This window comes from Rhinolophus sinicus, chromosome 8 (genome assembly GCF_057876585.1).
Source record: "Rhinolophus sinicus isolate RSI-liver-muscle chromosome 8, RSI-T2T, whole genome shotgun sequence".
Lineage (NCBI taxonomy): Eukaryota > Metazoa > Chordata > Mammalia > Chiroptera > Rhinolophidae > Rhinolophus > Rhinolophus sinicus.
In genome coordinates, this window is record NC_142508.1 from 40,482,021 (window position 1) to 40,498,193 (window position 16,173).

At 49.7% G+C, this 16,173-nt stretch overlaps 1 protein-coding gene across 1 annotated transcript; it reads left to right on the plus strand.

Annotated features, from left to right (window-relative positions):
• Positions 1 to 3,743: 3,743 nt before the first annotated feature.
• NANOS2 (nanos C2HC-type zinc finger 2) lies at positions 3,744 to 9,089 on the plus strand. The gene has a single exon (XM_074315879.2). It carries the CDS (start codon positions 7,634 to 7,636, stop codon positions 8,069 to 8,071), a length of 438 nt encoding a protein of 145 aa, XP_074171980.2. The 5' UTR covers positions 3,744 to 7,633; the 3' UTR covers positions 8,072 to 9,089.
• Positions 9,090 to 16,173: the final 7,084 nt, after the last annotated feature.

Consider the following 16,173-nt stretch of genomic DNA (forward strand, 5'->3'; position numbering starts at 1 on the left):
AAAGAACCAGAGAGAGAGGGAGATGGGGGGTGCAGGTAACAATAGGTACCCAGAGAGGTGAAGGACAGAGACCCAGAGAGACAGAAAGACAACCAAAAACAGAGAGAAATCCAGGAAGGGGTGGCTTGAGGTGGTGCCCAGAAGTCCCTTCCTCATCCTCCTGAGACCCCCTCCCCTCTCTTTACTTAGCGAAGCCTGACAGCCCTCTAGGTTGTTCTATATATGTAGTTCATTTGTTGATATTCGTAGGTGAAGTGTTATTTTCTCTTTCTTTTCCTTCTCTTTTTTTCGTTTTAAGTTTATCTTAGAGGCAAGGGGAGGGAGCCTGCGCAATTCTGACCACTCCTCTATTTTAATAAACAAAACAATCATAATCCTTTCCTCACTCGCTATAGACCCCAGAGATTGGGTAGAACTTTGAGGGTGAAGGTAAAAGAGGAGTGGCCTGCTGAGGGGTCTCCTCACATCACCAGGTCCCCCTGCAGGCTCTTTTCTCCCCTGTAGAAGAGATGTATTTGAAAGACAAATCCTTACAGACAGAGGGAGTACGAGTGGGCCAAGGTCTCTGGGTCTGTGACCTCCACAGCCTCTGCCTTACCCCCCTCCTAGGGCCCAGAGATTCATGTAGCCCTAGCGGAGGATGTGCCTCGGGAGAAGGCCTGGTTCCGGACCCACCGGGTTCGCACAGGGGATGGAGAGAGGATGCCGAGGGGCAATCTTGTAACTAATCTTGGGAGTGGAAAATCCGGAAAGTATCGAGGTAGCTCCTCCAACTGCTCAGGAAAACACAGAATGGCAAACGTAACACCCAACAGACGCTCAGCGAAGGTGATGAAAAATCACCCAGCACACACGGCGCAGTGACACACTAAATGGAATAGGCCTCCCTTGAGCTCACGACCACAGGCTGGGCTCTAAGTCAGGTACCTGACATACACCATCTTCCTGAATCCTCAAAAGGCCCTATGCGGTAGAAACTGATTATCTCCATTACACAGAGAAGGAAAAAGGCACAGAGATGCTAAGTAACTTGCCCAAATTCACCCAGCTAGTGAGATGTGAGCTGAGGGTTAAGTCATGCAGTCGCTTTCGCCAGCCTATCCTCTGATTTACTAAAACTCAAATATTCCCACAGATCCCAGGAGCAGACACCAAGTAACAAACAACAAATGAACAAGATGTTGGACCTCTCCCCACACCCACGTTGCCAGCTGTGGGACCCCAACCCAGCCCACTCCCCCAAGCTATTATCCCTGCTTTGCTCAGCTGGCAGAACTGGAGTCAAATAACCAACCACTGGGCCTGAGACCGCTGGGAAGACCCAAGATGAATGAGGTCCTTAGCCCCTGAGATTGAGTTAACTTAGTGAGAGTCCTGGCCTAATGGCTAAGAACAGGGATGCCAGGCGTGTCACCCTTCCTTTGTCACTACCTGTGTGATCAGGAGAAAGGCAGTTCTCTTCTCCAGGGCTCTCATCTTCCCCTGTATATAATGGGGCTCCGCAAGTACCTGCCCCTTGGGTTTCTGTGAAGACTGAGTTACCTGCTTATAAAGTACTCAGCACAGAGCCTGGCACAGACTAAGTACTCTGTAGGTGCCAGTCATCATGACTAGGTGTGAGTCTCAGTTTACCTGTCTGAGGGCTGTGACGCAGACCAAACCAGGCAGTCTGAACCTGCGTGTCTGGTAAACCCCCTGAAATCACACAAGAAAATTGCTTGTGTTCATACAGCTTTTGTCAGATTCTCCATGGGTCCCCCAAAAGGTGAAAAAAGCACAAGTAAAGACAAAGAGATGTCTTTCTCTACAATAAGCTCTCAGATCACATCACTCTGCTTATAATATCCTCCCCCAGTGGCTTCCCATGTAAAATCCACGTACCTACATGGTCTGCAAAGTCCCACTCCATTGGCCAGCTCTCCAGCCTGAACTTGAAAAAATCTGGGCTCAGTTGCACTTGCTCTCCTTGACCCTTACCTCTAGCCCATCAAACACACCAAATTCTGTCTTGTGTCTTGTCTCAGGGACCCCTTCCATTTGCTTTCCCCTTTCTTTTCAACTCAAAACACCCCTAGCTACAGGGGAGTTCTCTAACATCCTACCTAAAATAGCTACACACCCCACCTACCCCACCCTGGAGTCTCTTTACCAAATACCCTGTTTTAGAGTCTTCATGGCACTAACACTATTCACTCCTTCATTGCCACCTGCTCTTCTATACATAGACACAGCAGCAAAAGAGACAAAGTCCCTGCCTTCACCGGGCTCACACGCTGAACCGTAACTATATGTTGATTTGCTGGTCTGCTGTCTTCCTCTCACACCCCACTCGCAACTAAAATGTTTGCTCTCTGAGAGCAAGGAGCATTTCTGTCACATTCTGATTTACATTCTGGAAACCTCATTCTGCTATGCAATGGTAAAAGCCTGTACAGTGGCCCACAGGGTCCTGCATTATCTCTAACCTCCATTATCTTTCACCTCTTCCCACTCTCCCTCTCAGTCTACCCAAGCCGCAATGTTCCTTGAACACACCAGTTACACTCTGATCTCAGGGGCTTTGCATTGGCTAGTCCCTCTGTCTGGGATACTCTGCCCCCACATATCTACAAGGCTCCCTCTCTCATCTCCTATATGATTCCTCACAAATGCCACCTCCTCCGAGAGGCCTTCCCTGACCACTCTCTGTCTCCATACCCCCTTTATTTTTTCTCTATAGCATGTAGTCCTACCTGACATATTTCACTTGTCTATCTTACTTACTATCTGTCTAAAATTCCAGTTCCACAGAGCAGGGCTATTTGTGTTTTGTTCATCACTGTATTTTTAGCACCTAGAACAGTGCCAGACACACATTAGGTGTTCGGCAAATGTTTGCTGAATGAATGAGCAAATATTCTTCCATCTCTCTGTGCCCCACAGTCTCCATTCCTCTGCCTAGCACTCTTCAGTAAATCTTCAGGAAGGGAATACAATTAAAAATAGTGGCTAAAGCTCACTATGTGCCTATTCTAATGACTTTACCTGTCTTGTCAGCTGTCATACTCAAAACAGCCCCATCTAGGGGGTCTGCAATGATCTCCCTTTTTATGAAAAGGAGGAAACAGAAGCCCAGAGAGGTGATATCACTTGCTCAAAGCGACACATCTGGAAGTGGCAGTACCATGATTTTACCCAGACCCTCTGGCTGCAGCAGCCATCCTCAAAACCACCAGGCTACGTATCATGTTATTCTTGTTTTCTGTCTTTTGTTTCCATCCCCCTCTCCTGGAGCTTCTGTCTCCTTCCATCGCTGTAAGTGTGTGTCCCTTTTCTCTCTCTGTAGACCTGAATTTGAATCCAGGCTAACTGAATGACATCAATGAGATGCTATCTCTCTGGGCCTTAGTTTCCTGCTGTGTAAAATGGGGATATTCAAAGACTATTTGACAGGGTTGTGTGAGGGTTTCATGAGATTGCACAGCCCAACACCCAGTAAATAGAAACCACAAGGACAGTGACCATGAGCTCCTTGGTCCTGGGGGGTTGCGAGGGGTCTCTCTTTCCCCTGGTCTTCATCTCCCATCTTGATTTGTACAAGTGTGTCCCTCAGTCCATCTGGGAGGCCTTGTCCCCTCTCTATGTGTCTCACCACCTTTTTCTCAGGATTTCTCTCCACTTGACTCACCCTTGCCCCCTCCAACCCTCTCACAGACAAGCCCCCCCCCCCCCCCCATGAGCTGTTTTCTGCCAGGCACCAGGCTGAAAGGTAAACAAGGCAACTGTGGAGTCGTCAGCAGGGAGTTGTCTGGCCCTGCCCTAGGGGTGGAGGTGGGGATCAAGTAAACAGCCTGACTGATGAATTTCTCTCAGTATCCTGTACACAGCAGTAACCACACCTTGGAAGCAGGTTGTCTGAAGAGGGCTGTCCTTCAATTAATTACTGATACACTAAAACACCGCCCAGGAGGGGGAGGGGAAGGGCAGCCACGGCCTCAATAAGAGAGTCTTAAAAGAAAACAACTGGGGTGGGGGGAATAAAGAAGAAAAAAAGGGCTAGCAAGCACCAGCGTTTGAGTCTCCAGACAATCGGTGTGATTGTTAAAGGGAGTCAGGGAACCTTGGACCCCCAACCTCTCTTCTTTCCTTAGTCATTCCCACACACCCAGCAGATACCACAGCTGCAATGCCGGACACTGGGTCCCCAGGTCCCGGCCCGGCTGCACACAGGGGACTCAGGTGTACAGAGCTGAAGGTCTCAGCTGCGACTTTGGAAAGCACCTAGTACTGAGATCTCATAGTTATTCTGGTTCCACCCAGCAGACCCCGTCTCTTCTGCCCTCAAGAAAGTCCATGGATGGCCAATAGGTCTCACCTGTTCTCCCTGTGAAAATCTATGGAACTCAGATATCCCAATCCTTCCTGGTTTCCCACCTCCTTCTGTCCCTACAGCTGGCGAGTCCCTCCACATTCCCCTGCTTTCTGTTGGCCACTTTTGCAGGCTTTTACATGGGGTGGGAAGATGTTCTGTGTGCCGGTCAGACAGTCGGGCTCAGCTCCAGTCTACCACTCACTGTCCACATAGCCTTTCTGAGCCGCCCATTGCTCACCTGTAAAATGGGGCTATTAATAGAACCTGTTTCACAGAGTCTGGGGAGGATTCAAGGTGATGACACAGGTAGATGCCTGAGCATGATGCTGGCCCAAAGGAGACACTTTACAGTAAAGAAGTGCCTTTCTGATTATTGCCTCAATCGTGTCTTAATTATCATAGCTAACGTTTAAAGAGTATATCCCATAGGCCAGGCTCTGTGTTATTTATAGCCACCGTTGCAGTCTGCGCTCTAGGGCAAGTGCTGTTGTCATCCTCTCTTGACAGATGAGGAAACTGAGGCTAGGAGAAGTTAAGTAGTAAGTCCACAGCATCCCCGAGAAACAGGTGGCATAGCCAGGCTTGAACCTGAGGCTGATGACTGAGCAGTTACCCACGATGCTGCCACCCCCTAAACTAGGGGGTGTTTTGTGCTCAAGTCACCTCCACTGCCCAACCCAGTCATCCAAAAACTATACCAGTCAGGACTGACTCGCCTCTCCAGGGAGGCAAACAGACAAAAACCTCACAGCTACCCATATGACCATGGGTGTGTTTTTATTTATAGGTTTCCAGAAAGTACTTGGTGTGCACGTGAATCTGGGGACCTTGGCCAAGAATTGTGGCTTTGAGACTGAAACTTGGATCCTTCCCATCTTGAGTCCTCCGTAACATAAGAAAGTGGGGTGAGCAGGATCAGGTGATCTGGAAGGCCCTGTGTAGCTCTCGGAAGCATTCATTTATTTGTTCGTTCCATTAACAAGTATGTATTGAGGCAGTACAGGGCAATGGTTAAGGGCTCTGCTGCCTGCCGGCTGTGTGACTATACATGAGTCACCTAACCTCTCTGAGCATCAGCAACCAGAGGAGTGTCCTAAAACATATTTCTCATGTGTCCCTTCCCTGCTTATGCCCTTCAGTGGCTCCCCATTGCTCTGAAGGCAAAGACCAACAGGCTGACCTTGGCCTATATCTCTGGTTCTTAACCCCATGAGACCTGACACCCACTTTATATGACATTTCAAAATGTCCCTTTAGTATTCTGAAATTAAACTCGTATGTAGTATAGTTTACCAACACACAAATTTTATTTCCAAAAATTAAAATTATGTCCTAACTGAACTATAAAAAAAGACAACAATTTATAATAAAATAATAATCTATTTTTGCATATAAATGCTCAGACATGGCTGCTCTAAAAAATCATTTCATCAGGCACGTACTAGCATTTATCTACATATAGACTCACCATGAGTGAGATAGGAATAAATTGTGTGTTTGAACAGTTACCACAATCAGCGTTGTCTGGGGTGATGTGGCTTCCAGAAGTAGTGAACAATTCTGGATAAAATTCCCAGCAGAACCAAGAACAGGCAGGCCACAATGTACACAGTTAGTTGAATTCCAGGAGAAGTTAGTGTATCATACAATATTGCAAAAGCACTCAGTGTTTATATGTAAAACACAGCTAAGTTGCGGACTCGGATCATCATAAACGGGTTTTTGTACCGACGTGGGTGTCCAGTGAAGTGGGGCCACAGACAACTCTTCGTCGTGTAGACTGTTGAAGATACCTGGCATCCCTGCTCCCTGTCCACTGAAACCAGTCACACCTCCAATCATTGCGACAAACTCCAAAGGTCCCCTACCACTTCCCAAACATTCCCGGACGGAGTTCCACAGTCTGATGGCATCCAGCCTCTGCACACCCGCTGACCTCGTCGTGGGACCCTCACTCCGTCTGACCACCCCAGCCCCCTGGCTGTTCCAAACTTCAGGCCTCCATATCTTGTGTTCCTCTTCCTGGAAGAGTCTTCTTGGTAGTCTCAGCACCCAGGTCGCCTCCCCCAGAGAAACCTGTCTATCATATGATCGGGTATTTATGGTCTATTCCTTTATTTCCCTGATGGACTGGTTGCTCGTGAAACAGGCACAAAGTAGCCGTAGGCACTGCTGAGTTTCCAGTGCCCAACACAAGGGGCCTCAATGACTACGTGTTGAGACGTCAGGGCCACTCCTGGAGATCACAAGTGGAGGAAGAATTCCTGAAGGTAGCATGGGCAGGAAGCAAAGCTTTTGTTTGGTCCTGAAGGACAGGAAAGACCCTGCACAAGGCCAAGGTGGGGCATTCTAAGTGAGACTGTGCCATGCCAAGGTCCTTGGCTGCTTCTAAGATCAATTCTAGTGTTTCTGGAGCCAGGCCTCGTGCAAAGCCCAACTCTGCCATTTCCCTACTGTGTGACCTTGAGTACACTCCTTGACCTCTCTGAGTCTCGTGTCCTTTTCTATAAAATGGAAACGGCAGTGCCTTCCTCCTTGAATGGTTATGAGGTTCAAATCATGTTGACAGATCATGTTTATAAAACACTGAACACTGCAGTATGCTCTCAATAAATATTTGTTGAATAAATTCAGGACATGATGAGAAATTAGGTTTTAATCCAAGAGAGGTAGGGGGTCACTTGCTTTGGAGTCCCACAGACCTGGGTTAGAGCCCCAGCTCTGCCACTTGCAGGCTGTGTGACTCTGGGCCAATGAGCTTCCCTCTCTGAGTTTCAGGTACTCGTCTATAAAATGGGGTTCAAAACTGCATCTCCCACATGGAGTTGTTGTGAGGATTAAGTCAGATCGTGAAGGTAACTGTGCAGCACAGTGTCTGGCTCATAGATTGTTACTCCAGTGGCTCTGGAGTATATGGTGTAAGCACCCAGCCTTAGAGTAAGAAAGGATGAGGCTGAGGGGCATTTGCTTTATTGAATGGAGAGGGAAACTGAGGCCCAGGGCCTTTCCAGAGGTCACAGAGCAACTGGGAGGCAGAGCAAGGACGAGAGAGGCACTGGGAATGGCCTCCTTCCCGATCTCAGTGAGGGAGTCAAGTCAGATGGGAGTGACCAGTAGGGAGTGGGCCCTTTAAATCCTAAGCTCCACCTTTGCTTAGAAGGGTCTTTGGGGAGTATAAAGGGGGGTGCAGTCCCTCTGGGCTCCAGAAAACCACCTGTTGCTCCTGCCCCCTGGCCCCCAGCCCCCGCCTCTCCAGCCGCCCACCACCCCTGCCTGTGTGACATGCAGCTGCCACCCTTTGACATGTGGAAGGACTACTTCAACCTGAGCCAGGTGGTGTTGGCACTGATCCAGAGTTCGGGGCAAAAGCCAGAGGCCCAAGGGGTTGGGGAGCCACGACCTGGGCCCCCGCTGGGGCAGGATCAGGGGCTGGTAGCGCTGGGGGCCAGCGGAGGCCCAGGGGCCAGCCTGGGAAGCCCGGTCACCCTGTGTAACTTCTGCAAGCACAACGGAGAGTCTCGCCACGTCTACTCCTCACACCAGCTGAAGACACCAGAGGGCGTGGTGGTGTGTCCCATCCTGCGGCACTACGTGTGTCCCCTGTGTGGGGCCACTGGTGGCCAGGCCCACACGCTCAAGTACTGCCCACTCAACGGTGGCCAGCAATCTCTCTACCGCCGCAGTGGGCGCAATTCGGCTGGCCGCAAGGTCAAGCGCTGAGGGCTGTGAGGTGCCCAACCCCCTGCGCCCCAAACCTTCCTGGCTCAGTCCCTAGCAAATCCCTGGACCCAACCCTGTGACTCATCCAGCCCTTTGGAAATTCTGGTCCCCAGAACTGCAGCCCCGATGGATCCTGAAACAATGGAGACTGCTGTGGAGCCAGGCCAGCCCAGCCCCTGGGACCTCTCAGCCCGTGGGGTTCCGTTCTGGGGATGTCTGTGGATTTTTGGTGCAGCAGGATCTCTGCGCCTTGGACCACACTACTCTGTAACTCTTTCAGGGATGTAGTTCATGGATCTTTAGCCCTTCTGGGGCCTGCTGGTGACACTAGCCCTGCCCCTTTGACTTCTCAGCCCACAGCTTCCATTCCTTGTGGAATTCTTGCATCCTGGGACCTACGGGACCTTCCTGTGTTCTCCCAGGCCAGAATTTGGAAAGAGTGAGCAAGACTGGCTTGGACCTCCAAGATGGGATTCTGACTTGAGACCAGCTTTGTCCTCCTCCTTCAGCCACCTGCAGACCCATTGTTTTATCATGGACCGAACTGGATCCTTCCTTCCCTGCCCTCTGTGGCCCATCCAGGAGCCGGGGAGGAAGGGGACACACACTACAGGGGCACCATACCTCGGCAGGCTTATCCGGGGGTGGAGAGCCTTGGGGTGAGCTGACACCCTTTGATTGTCCCTCACTGTGTTTCCCATGGTACATTCTTCTCACTGTGTTCCTGCCCCCCAACAGCAAATCACCCATGGGTCCTTTCCCCTAGCGAGAGGGCTTCTCTCCACCACCTCCCATGAAACCTCTCAAATCATGATAGTTTGCTAAAGCTTGTTTTTGGTGTTTTCTTTTTTGGTTTTTGTCTCCTGTATTTTTTCATCCTCCAACAGTTAAGTCAATGAAGCTCCGACAGGAAAGGGGTTTAGGTGCCCGGATGGGAATGGCAACTGCCTAACTTTTATTTTAAGGGGCAAAGGAGAGCCCTAGTCAGATTTTAAGTTGTTTTTGGCTTAGGGCTGGAGCCCACGTGTTGCTTCCAGTAAATAAAGAGCGTTTCTGGTTATCTTTGAAATTGCTATGTCTGTTTCTGTCTTCTCACCGGGCCCCACCCCTGAGGCTGGGGGTACTCTCCTCCCGCATTTGCCCCAACACATGGGAAATGGGATGTGGAGCGGGAAAGGGTCCTATGTTCCTCTCACAATGTGTCCCCCATACATCCTCTGACACGGGTCACTCATGGACTGGTCCTTAAGTCCCAGCTTCCACCTGTACATCAGATTCCCCTTTAGGCTCCTTCAGGGGGTCCCCCACCTGCCCTACTAGACCACAACTCTCCCACCACTGACTTTATAGTAGTTCTTAAGCTTTGGGTGCCCAGACCCCATTGGAGAGTTGTTGAAAAGCATGGTCCCCACCCCAGGGAAATGAACATAAGCACAAAATGTTGCATATAATATCAGGGCTTCTTTTAGTCCACTGTCCCACGTTTATTGCGCAGCTACTTTGTGTCAGGCACTGTTCTAGGCATTGGCGAGTACTGTGGTAAGCAAAGCAGGCAAGACCCCTGCCCTCACAGAGCTGACAAGCTGGTGGGGAAGGGGGTGCACTGACAATCAACAAATAGGTAATGTCAGGTGGGTGATATGTGCTAGGAAGGAAAAGAAAGCAGGGTAAAGGAATAGGGAGTGAAGGAGAGGCTGTTTACGTGTACACAGTGGTCAGGGAAGGCCTTTCTGTGGAGATGACATTTGAACAGAGTCCAAATGAAATGAGGAAAGCAGAAAATATCTGGGGGGAGGGCATTCCAGGCAGAGGGGATAGTGAGTTCAAAGGCCCTGTGTTTGCAGAAAAAACAGGGGCCAGCTGAGCGAGAGAGAAGATCACAGAGGCAAATGGGGTGGGCAGAGTTCAGAATCTTGGAAAGCCTGATGAGAATTTGCCCTTTACTGCACATTCTCAGACGTGGAAATCCAACCTGGACTCACCTCACACATACACTAGTCACATAGAGAACCAAAGACCCCAGTGAAGGACCCATGCTTGCAGGTCCTTTTCTGAAAATGCAGCTCTGGGGCCGGACCGGTGGCTCAGATGGTTAGAGCTCCATGCTCCTAACTCCGAAGGCTGACGGTTCGATTCCCACATGGGCCAGCAGGCTCTCAACCACAAGGTTGCTGGTTCAACTCCTCAAGTCCCGCAAGGGATGGTGGGCTTTGCTCCCTGCAACTAAGATTGATCACGGCACCTTGAACTGAGCTGCCGCTGAGCTTCCGGATGGCTCAGTTGGTTGGAGCACATCCTCTCAACCACAAGGTTGCCAGTTCGACTCCCGCAAGGGATGGTGGGCTGTTCCCCCTGCAACTAGCAACGGCAACTAGACCTGGAGTTGAGCTGCACCCTCCACAACTAAGACTGAAAGGACAACAACTTGACTTGGAAAAAAGACCTGGAAGTACACACTGTTCCCCAATAAAGTCCTGTTCCCCTTCCCCAATAAAATCTTAAAAAAAAACAATGCAGCTCTGCCCATTATAGAGACCCCCCAAGTTAAGCCAAACAGTGGAACAAAGGGATGCTCCACCCCCAGACCTGTGGGGTGCAGCTTTGGTGTAGAGCCCCGCACACGGATGCTCTGGAGTTGGCCTTGGAGGACGGCGGGCTGCAGCAGGCAGGAAACTGGTGGCCTCTCCAACGGGGGATGGAGAAGAGTGTTAATAGTTTAATAACGGGACCAACTCTGGCAAAGTGTGGGCAGCAGTTATGGAACGCAACCAGGAGTGGTACACTCAGTACTTGAGAGAATTAGGATGGGTGGAGGGGTGCCTTTGAGACCTGGAGAAGGGGACGATGGATGAGGTCATCCGGGTATGGAGGATGCTAAGTGCTTGAGGACATCCAAGGTGAAGTGTTCAGGAGGGTGCTGGCCACCTGGGTTGGGGCTTAGAGAAGAGTGCTGCAGATGGACAATTAGTGGTCACCAAGTTGGGGGGGGTTGTTGTTGTTTGTTTAATTAAGTTAAGTCATTTCGGCAGATAATTAAGTGGCAGGGTAGCTGGCAGGAGCTAAGGACCCTACTAAAGGATTCGAGGGCATAATGTATCCTGACCTCGATCTCCTCCAGCACCTCACACCTGCACTGCTCCATATACCTCTGCCAATGGCTCCCTACCTGCCGCCTTATCATGAGCTCCAGACCAGACTTAGACCTACCACCCCACTCAGCCCAGACTCTCAGGAGCCACAGCATCCTGGCTGCCTCTCCTCAATGCCCAAGGGAAGGGAGACGTCTAGGTGACACCCAGTTCTCTGGCTCAGGTCCCAGTGAGGGGTATGGGGCCAGTTATGGTGAGTGTGAAGCGCTCAATGGTTCTTATGCGTTGAACTGTGTCCCCCCAAAAAGAGATATTAAAGTCCTATACCTCAGTACTTCAGAATGTGAGTGACCTTGTTTGGAAATAGAGTCATCAGAGATGTTATTAGTTAAGATGAGGAGTATGACCAAGGGTGGGCCCTTGATCCTACAGGACCCGTGTCTTTATAAGAAGAGGAGAGAGACACAGAGGGAAGACAGCTCTGTGAAGAGAGAGGCAGAGATTGGAGTGATGCTGCCACAAGCCCAGGAAGGCCTGAGGGCTGCCAGAATCTGGGAGCAACAAAGAAGGACCCTCCCCTAGAGCCTTTGCAGAGAGAGGGGCACTGCCCACAGCCTGCTTTCATACTTCTAGCTGTCCAGAACCTTGAGAGAACGCATTTCGGTTGTTGGTTTTTTTTGGGGTTTTTTTAAAAGATTTTATTGGGGAAGGGGAACAGGACTTTTATTGGGGAACAGTGTGTACTTCCAAGCCTTTTTTCCAAGTCAAGTTGTTGTCCTTTCCATCTTAGTTGTGGAGGGTGCTGTTCAGCTTCAAGTTGTTCTTTCAGTCTTAGTTATGGAGGGCGCAGCTCAGCTCCAGATCCAGTTGCCTTTTCTAGTTGCAGGGGGCGCAGCCCACCATCCCTTGCGGGAGTCAAACCAGCAACCTTGTGGTTGAGAGGATGCACTCCAACCAACTGAGCCATCCGGGAGCTCAGTAGCAGCTCAGCTCAAGGTGCTGTGTTCAATCTTAGTTGCAGGGGGCAGAGCCCACCATCCCTTGAGGGAGTCAAGGAATTGAACTGGCAACCTTGTGGTTGAGAGCCTGCTGGCCCATGTGGGAATCGAACCAGCAGCCTTTGGCATTAGGAGCATGGAACTCTAACCGCCTGAGCCACCGGGCCAGCCCCCCATTTAGGTTGTTTTAAGCCACCGAGTTTGTGGGAATTTGTTTTAGCAGCCCTTGGAAACAAATACGCTGGACATCTAGGGGAGGCATCCAGGTGCAGTTGCCACTACAGGAGTCTCAGGAAGGAGGTGGGTCTGGAGCTGATGAGAAGGCTGGAGCCAGGGGACCATGGGCAGAGGTGAGGCATATGGAACTCTGCAGGTGTGGGCGTGTTGAGGTAGGATGCGGAAGGTCAAAGGGCAAGGCCCCTGGGATGGGGGTGAATTAGGGAAGGCATTCTAAGGCATGTTTTCCAAACTGTTGGTCCTGACCCCTTTGTGGGTCCAGAAAAATATTTAGTGGGTTGCAACCAGCATAAAACAACAAACAAAACAGAAGAGGAAAATATCAGAATGCATTGTATGTCATTAGGTAAGTGTTGCTTCAGGAACTTTTGTTTTAGTTGTGTATTTTCACAGGTTGTTGAGACACATCACAGGATAATGGAAACTGCTTAACTCTGGAGTCAGGCTGTCTGGGTTCACAATCTCCCACTTACTTGTTCTGTAACCTTGGACAAGTTACTTAACCTCTCTGGACCTTGGTTTTCTTCTCTGTAAAATGCGGATTAACCCCTAGCATCTTCCTCATTGGAGTGTTATGAGTATTAACTGAGTCAAAATGTATAAAGTATTTGATCAGTTTCTGGCATGTAATAATTGCGTTGCTAGTATTGCTAAGATGATTCTTTTGTTAACTTTTGTTTCAGAGATGTGTGTGCAGTTGTCTTAGATCATGATGTAAAATGAATTTCTCCTTGAGGGTTGCAATAAAAAGAACTGGATCTAGGGGAAGAAGGCTCAGCTCTGTTCTTTAAGCCTTTCAACCCATTGAGTCTGGCCCACTCAGATTATCTAGGATAATCTTACTTAAAGTCATCCAAGTATTGACTTTAATGGCATCTACAAAATACCTTCATGGCAATACTGGGATTAGTGTTTGAATAGCTGAGGGCTGTAGCCTTGCCAAGTTAACACATCAAACTGACCTTTGCAACCATAGACATAATAAAAAATAAGCAAATTCTGGGTGTATTTTAAGGGTAGAGCTGACAGGATTTCCTGAGAGGTGTGTGATTTCCATTTTGGACATGATGAGGTATCCAAATGGGTATTTCGTAGGTAGTTGTATGTGAGAGTGGAGTCTGGAAGAAAAGTGTGCATTGTCAGAATGAAAGAGAAGGAAGGGAAGGAGGAAGGGAAAAGGAAAGAGGGGAAAAGGAAGAAAAGATGAAGGAAGGCGGGAAAGAAGGAGACAAAAGGGTCCGATTGAAAGACACATAAAGAAACAGAAAGCTAAAAATATAAACAACACGGATTAGAAACAAACTCTAGTTAATGGAGCTACCTTGCCCCATCATTTGTATGAAATTCTCCAGAATGGCCCAGATTCTGGTTAACATTGGAAATCAGCTTTAATCTATAGTCACAACTCACCAGGACCCCTGGACCCTGACAGGTGCACAAACTCAATTTCCAAGACCCAGGAAATGGTAGACACTCACGATCGCAGTGGGAACACAGTTTTCAGGGATTCAGCCTTAGGTTTGTACACTTCAAGGCATAACAGGAACTCTCTGGGGTTCTAACTACGTCCATCTCTAATGGATCTAATTTTCTTCCCCAGTTCGAAGTGAGTGTAGAACTGCCCCTCCCCTCCTAAGCCCAAAGTGGTGCTGGATGAAGGACGAATGGGGTCACTCTTAAGTGTCTGTTTCTCTGCATGATGTCCAGCCTCGGTCTCCACCTCTGTTCTGTTCTAGAAAGCCAGAGTGGGTGCACAAAGCCCCTGAGCAGAAGTCTTTAGTTGCCCTCCAGGCCCATTCTGTCTCTTGTCTGCCTACCCTGAGCCCAGGAGGCTGCCCTGCGTGCTCTCCATCCACCTGGGTCCCTTGTCTCTGGGTTCATCTGAGGGACCTGCAGGGAATGGGAGTCTAGCCCTTCTGCATCTGGCCTCAACACACACAAAAGTTCCTTGAAGCAATACTTACCTAATGACATACAATGCATTCTGATATTTTCCTCTTCTGTTTTGTTTCATTGTTTTATGCTGGTTGCAATCCACTAAATATTTTTTTGGACCCACAAATGGGTCAGGACCAACAGTTTGGAAAACATGCCTTAGAATGCCTTCCCTAATTCACCCCCATCCCAGGGGCCTTGCCCTTTGACCTTCCGCATCCTACCTCAACACGCCCACACCTGCAGAGTTCCATATGCCTCACCTCTGCCCATGGCCCCCTGGCTCCAGCCTTCTCATCAGCTCCAGACCCACCTCCTTCCTGAAACTCCTGTAGTGCCAACAGCATCCTGGATACCTCCCCTGGATGCCCAACGTATTCGTTTCCAAAGGCTGCCGAAATAAATTCCCACAAACTCGGTGGCTTAAAACAACAGAAATGCGGGGGCCGGTTTGGTGGCTCAGGCAGTTGGAGCTCCGTGCTCCTAACACCCTAAGGCTGCAGGTTCGATTCCCACCTGGGCCAGTGGGCTCTCAACCACAAGGTTGCCGGTTCGCCCGCAAGGGATGGTGGGCTGCGCCCCCTGCAACTAACAACGCAACTAACAACGGCAACTGGACCTGGAGCTGAGCTGCGCCCTCCACAACTAAGATTGAAAGGACAACAACTTGACTTGGAAAAAGCCCTGGAAGTACACGCTGTTCCCCAATAAAGTCCTGTTTCCCTTCCCCAATAAAATCTTTAAAAAAAGAAAAACCAAAAACAGAAATGCGTTCTCTCAAGGTTCTGGACAGCAAGAAGTATGAAAGCAGGCTGTGGGCAGTGCCCCTCTCTCTGCAAAGGCTCTAGGAGAGGGTCCTTCTTTGTTGCTCCCAGATTCCAGCAGCCTTCGGGCCTTCCTGGACTTGTGGCAGCATCACTCCAATCTCTGCCTCTCTCTTCACAGAGCTGTCTTCCCTCTGTGTCTCTCTCCTCTTCTTATAAAGACACGGGTCCTGTAGGATCAAGGGCCCACCCTTGGTCATACTCCAGTATGACTTCATCTTAACTAATAACATCTCTGATGACTCTATTTCCAAATAATGACTCTATTTCACTCACTTTCTGAAAGTACTGAGGTGTAGTACTTCAATATCTCTTTTTGGGGGGACACAGTTCAATGCATAAGAACCATTGAGTGCTTTACACTCACCATATCCTAACTGACCCCATACCCTTAACTGGGACCTGGGCCAGAGAACTGGTAGTCACCTAGATGTCTCCCTTCCCCTCCCCAGCCTGACAGTAACCGTGCTCTTTAAATTCTGCCTTTCAAATGCCTTCCGGTTTATTTCCACCCTTCCTACCATCCCTGCCCTGATCCACCGTCCCCCACCCCGTCCCCACCCCTCCTGGCCCTTGCCCCAGACTCCTCCCTTGACTCTGGCCAATAGTATTGCCCCCTCCCATGTCCCCTCCACACAACAGCCAAGTGGGTCTTCCTAAAGCACATATCAAACCCTGGCTCAAATCCACCGCCTGTAGATTTGCATTCAAGCTCCTTAAGACCTCGGGGGCTCTCTGTGGACAGAGAGCCCCACAAGACCCTCCATAGACTGCCCCTGACTCCTGACCTTTCTTGGGGAACACGGCAGTGAATCCAGAGGCCAAACTAGTCTGGCTCATGCTGCCTCTGCCACTCAGCCAATAGACCAACACAGAACATAGAACAAGCATTTATTATCAGAGCACTGGTGGTCTGAGAAGGCAACCGGTTAACACCTCCAAAAACTGCCTTAACATTCTCAGACCAGCCTGGGATATTTAAGGGAAAATCTGGACATTCCTCCAGAGGCCAAGTGATG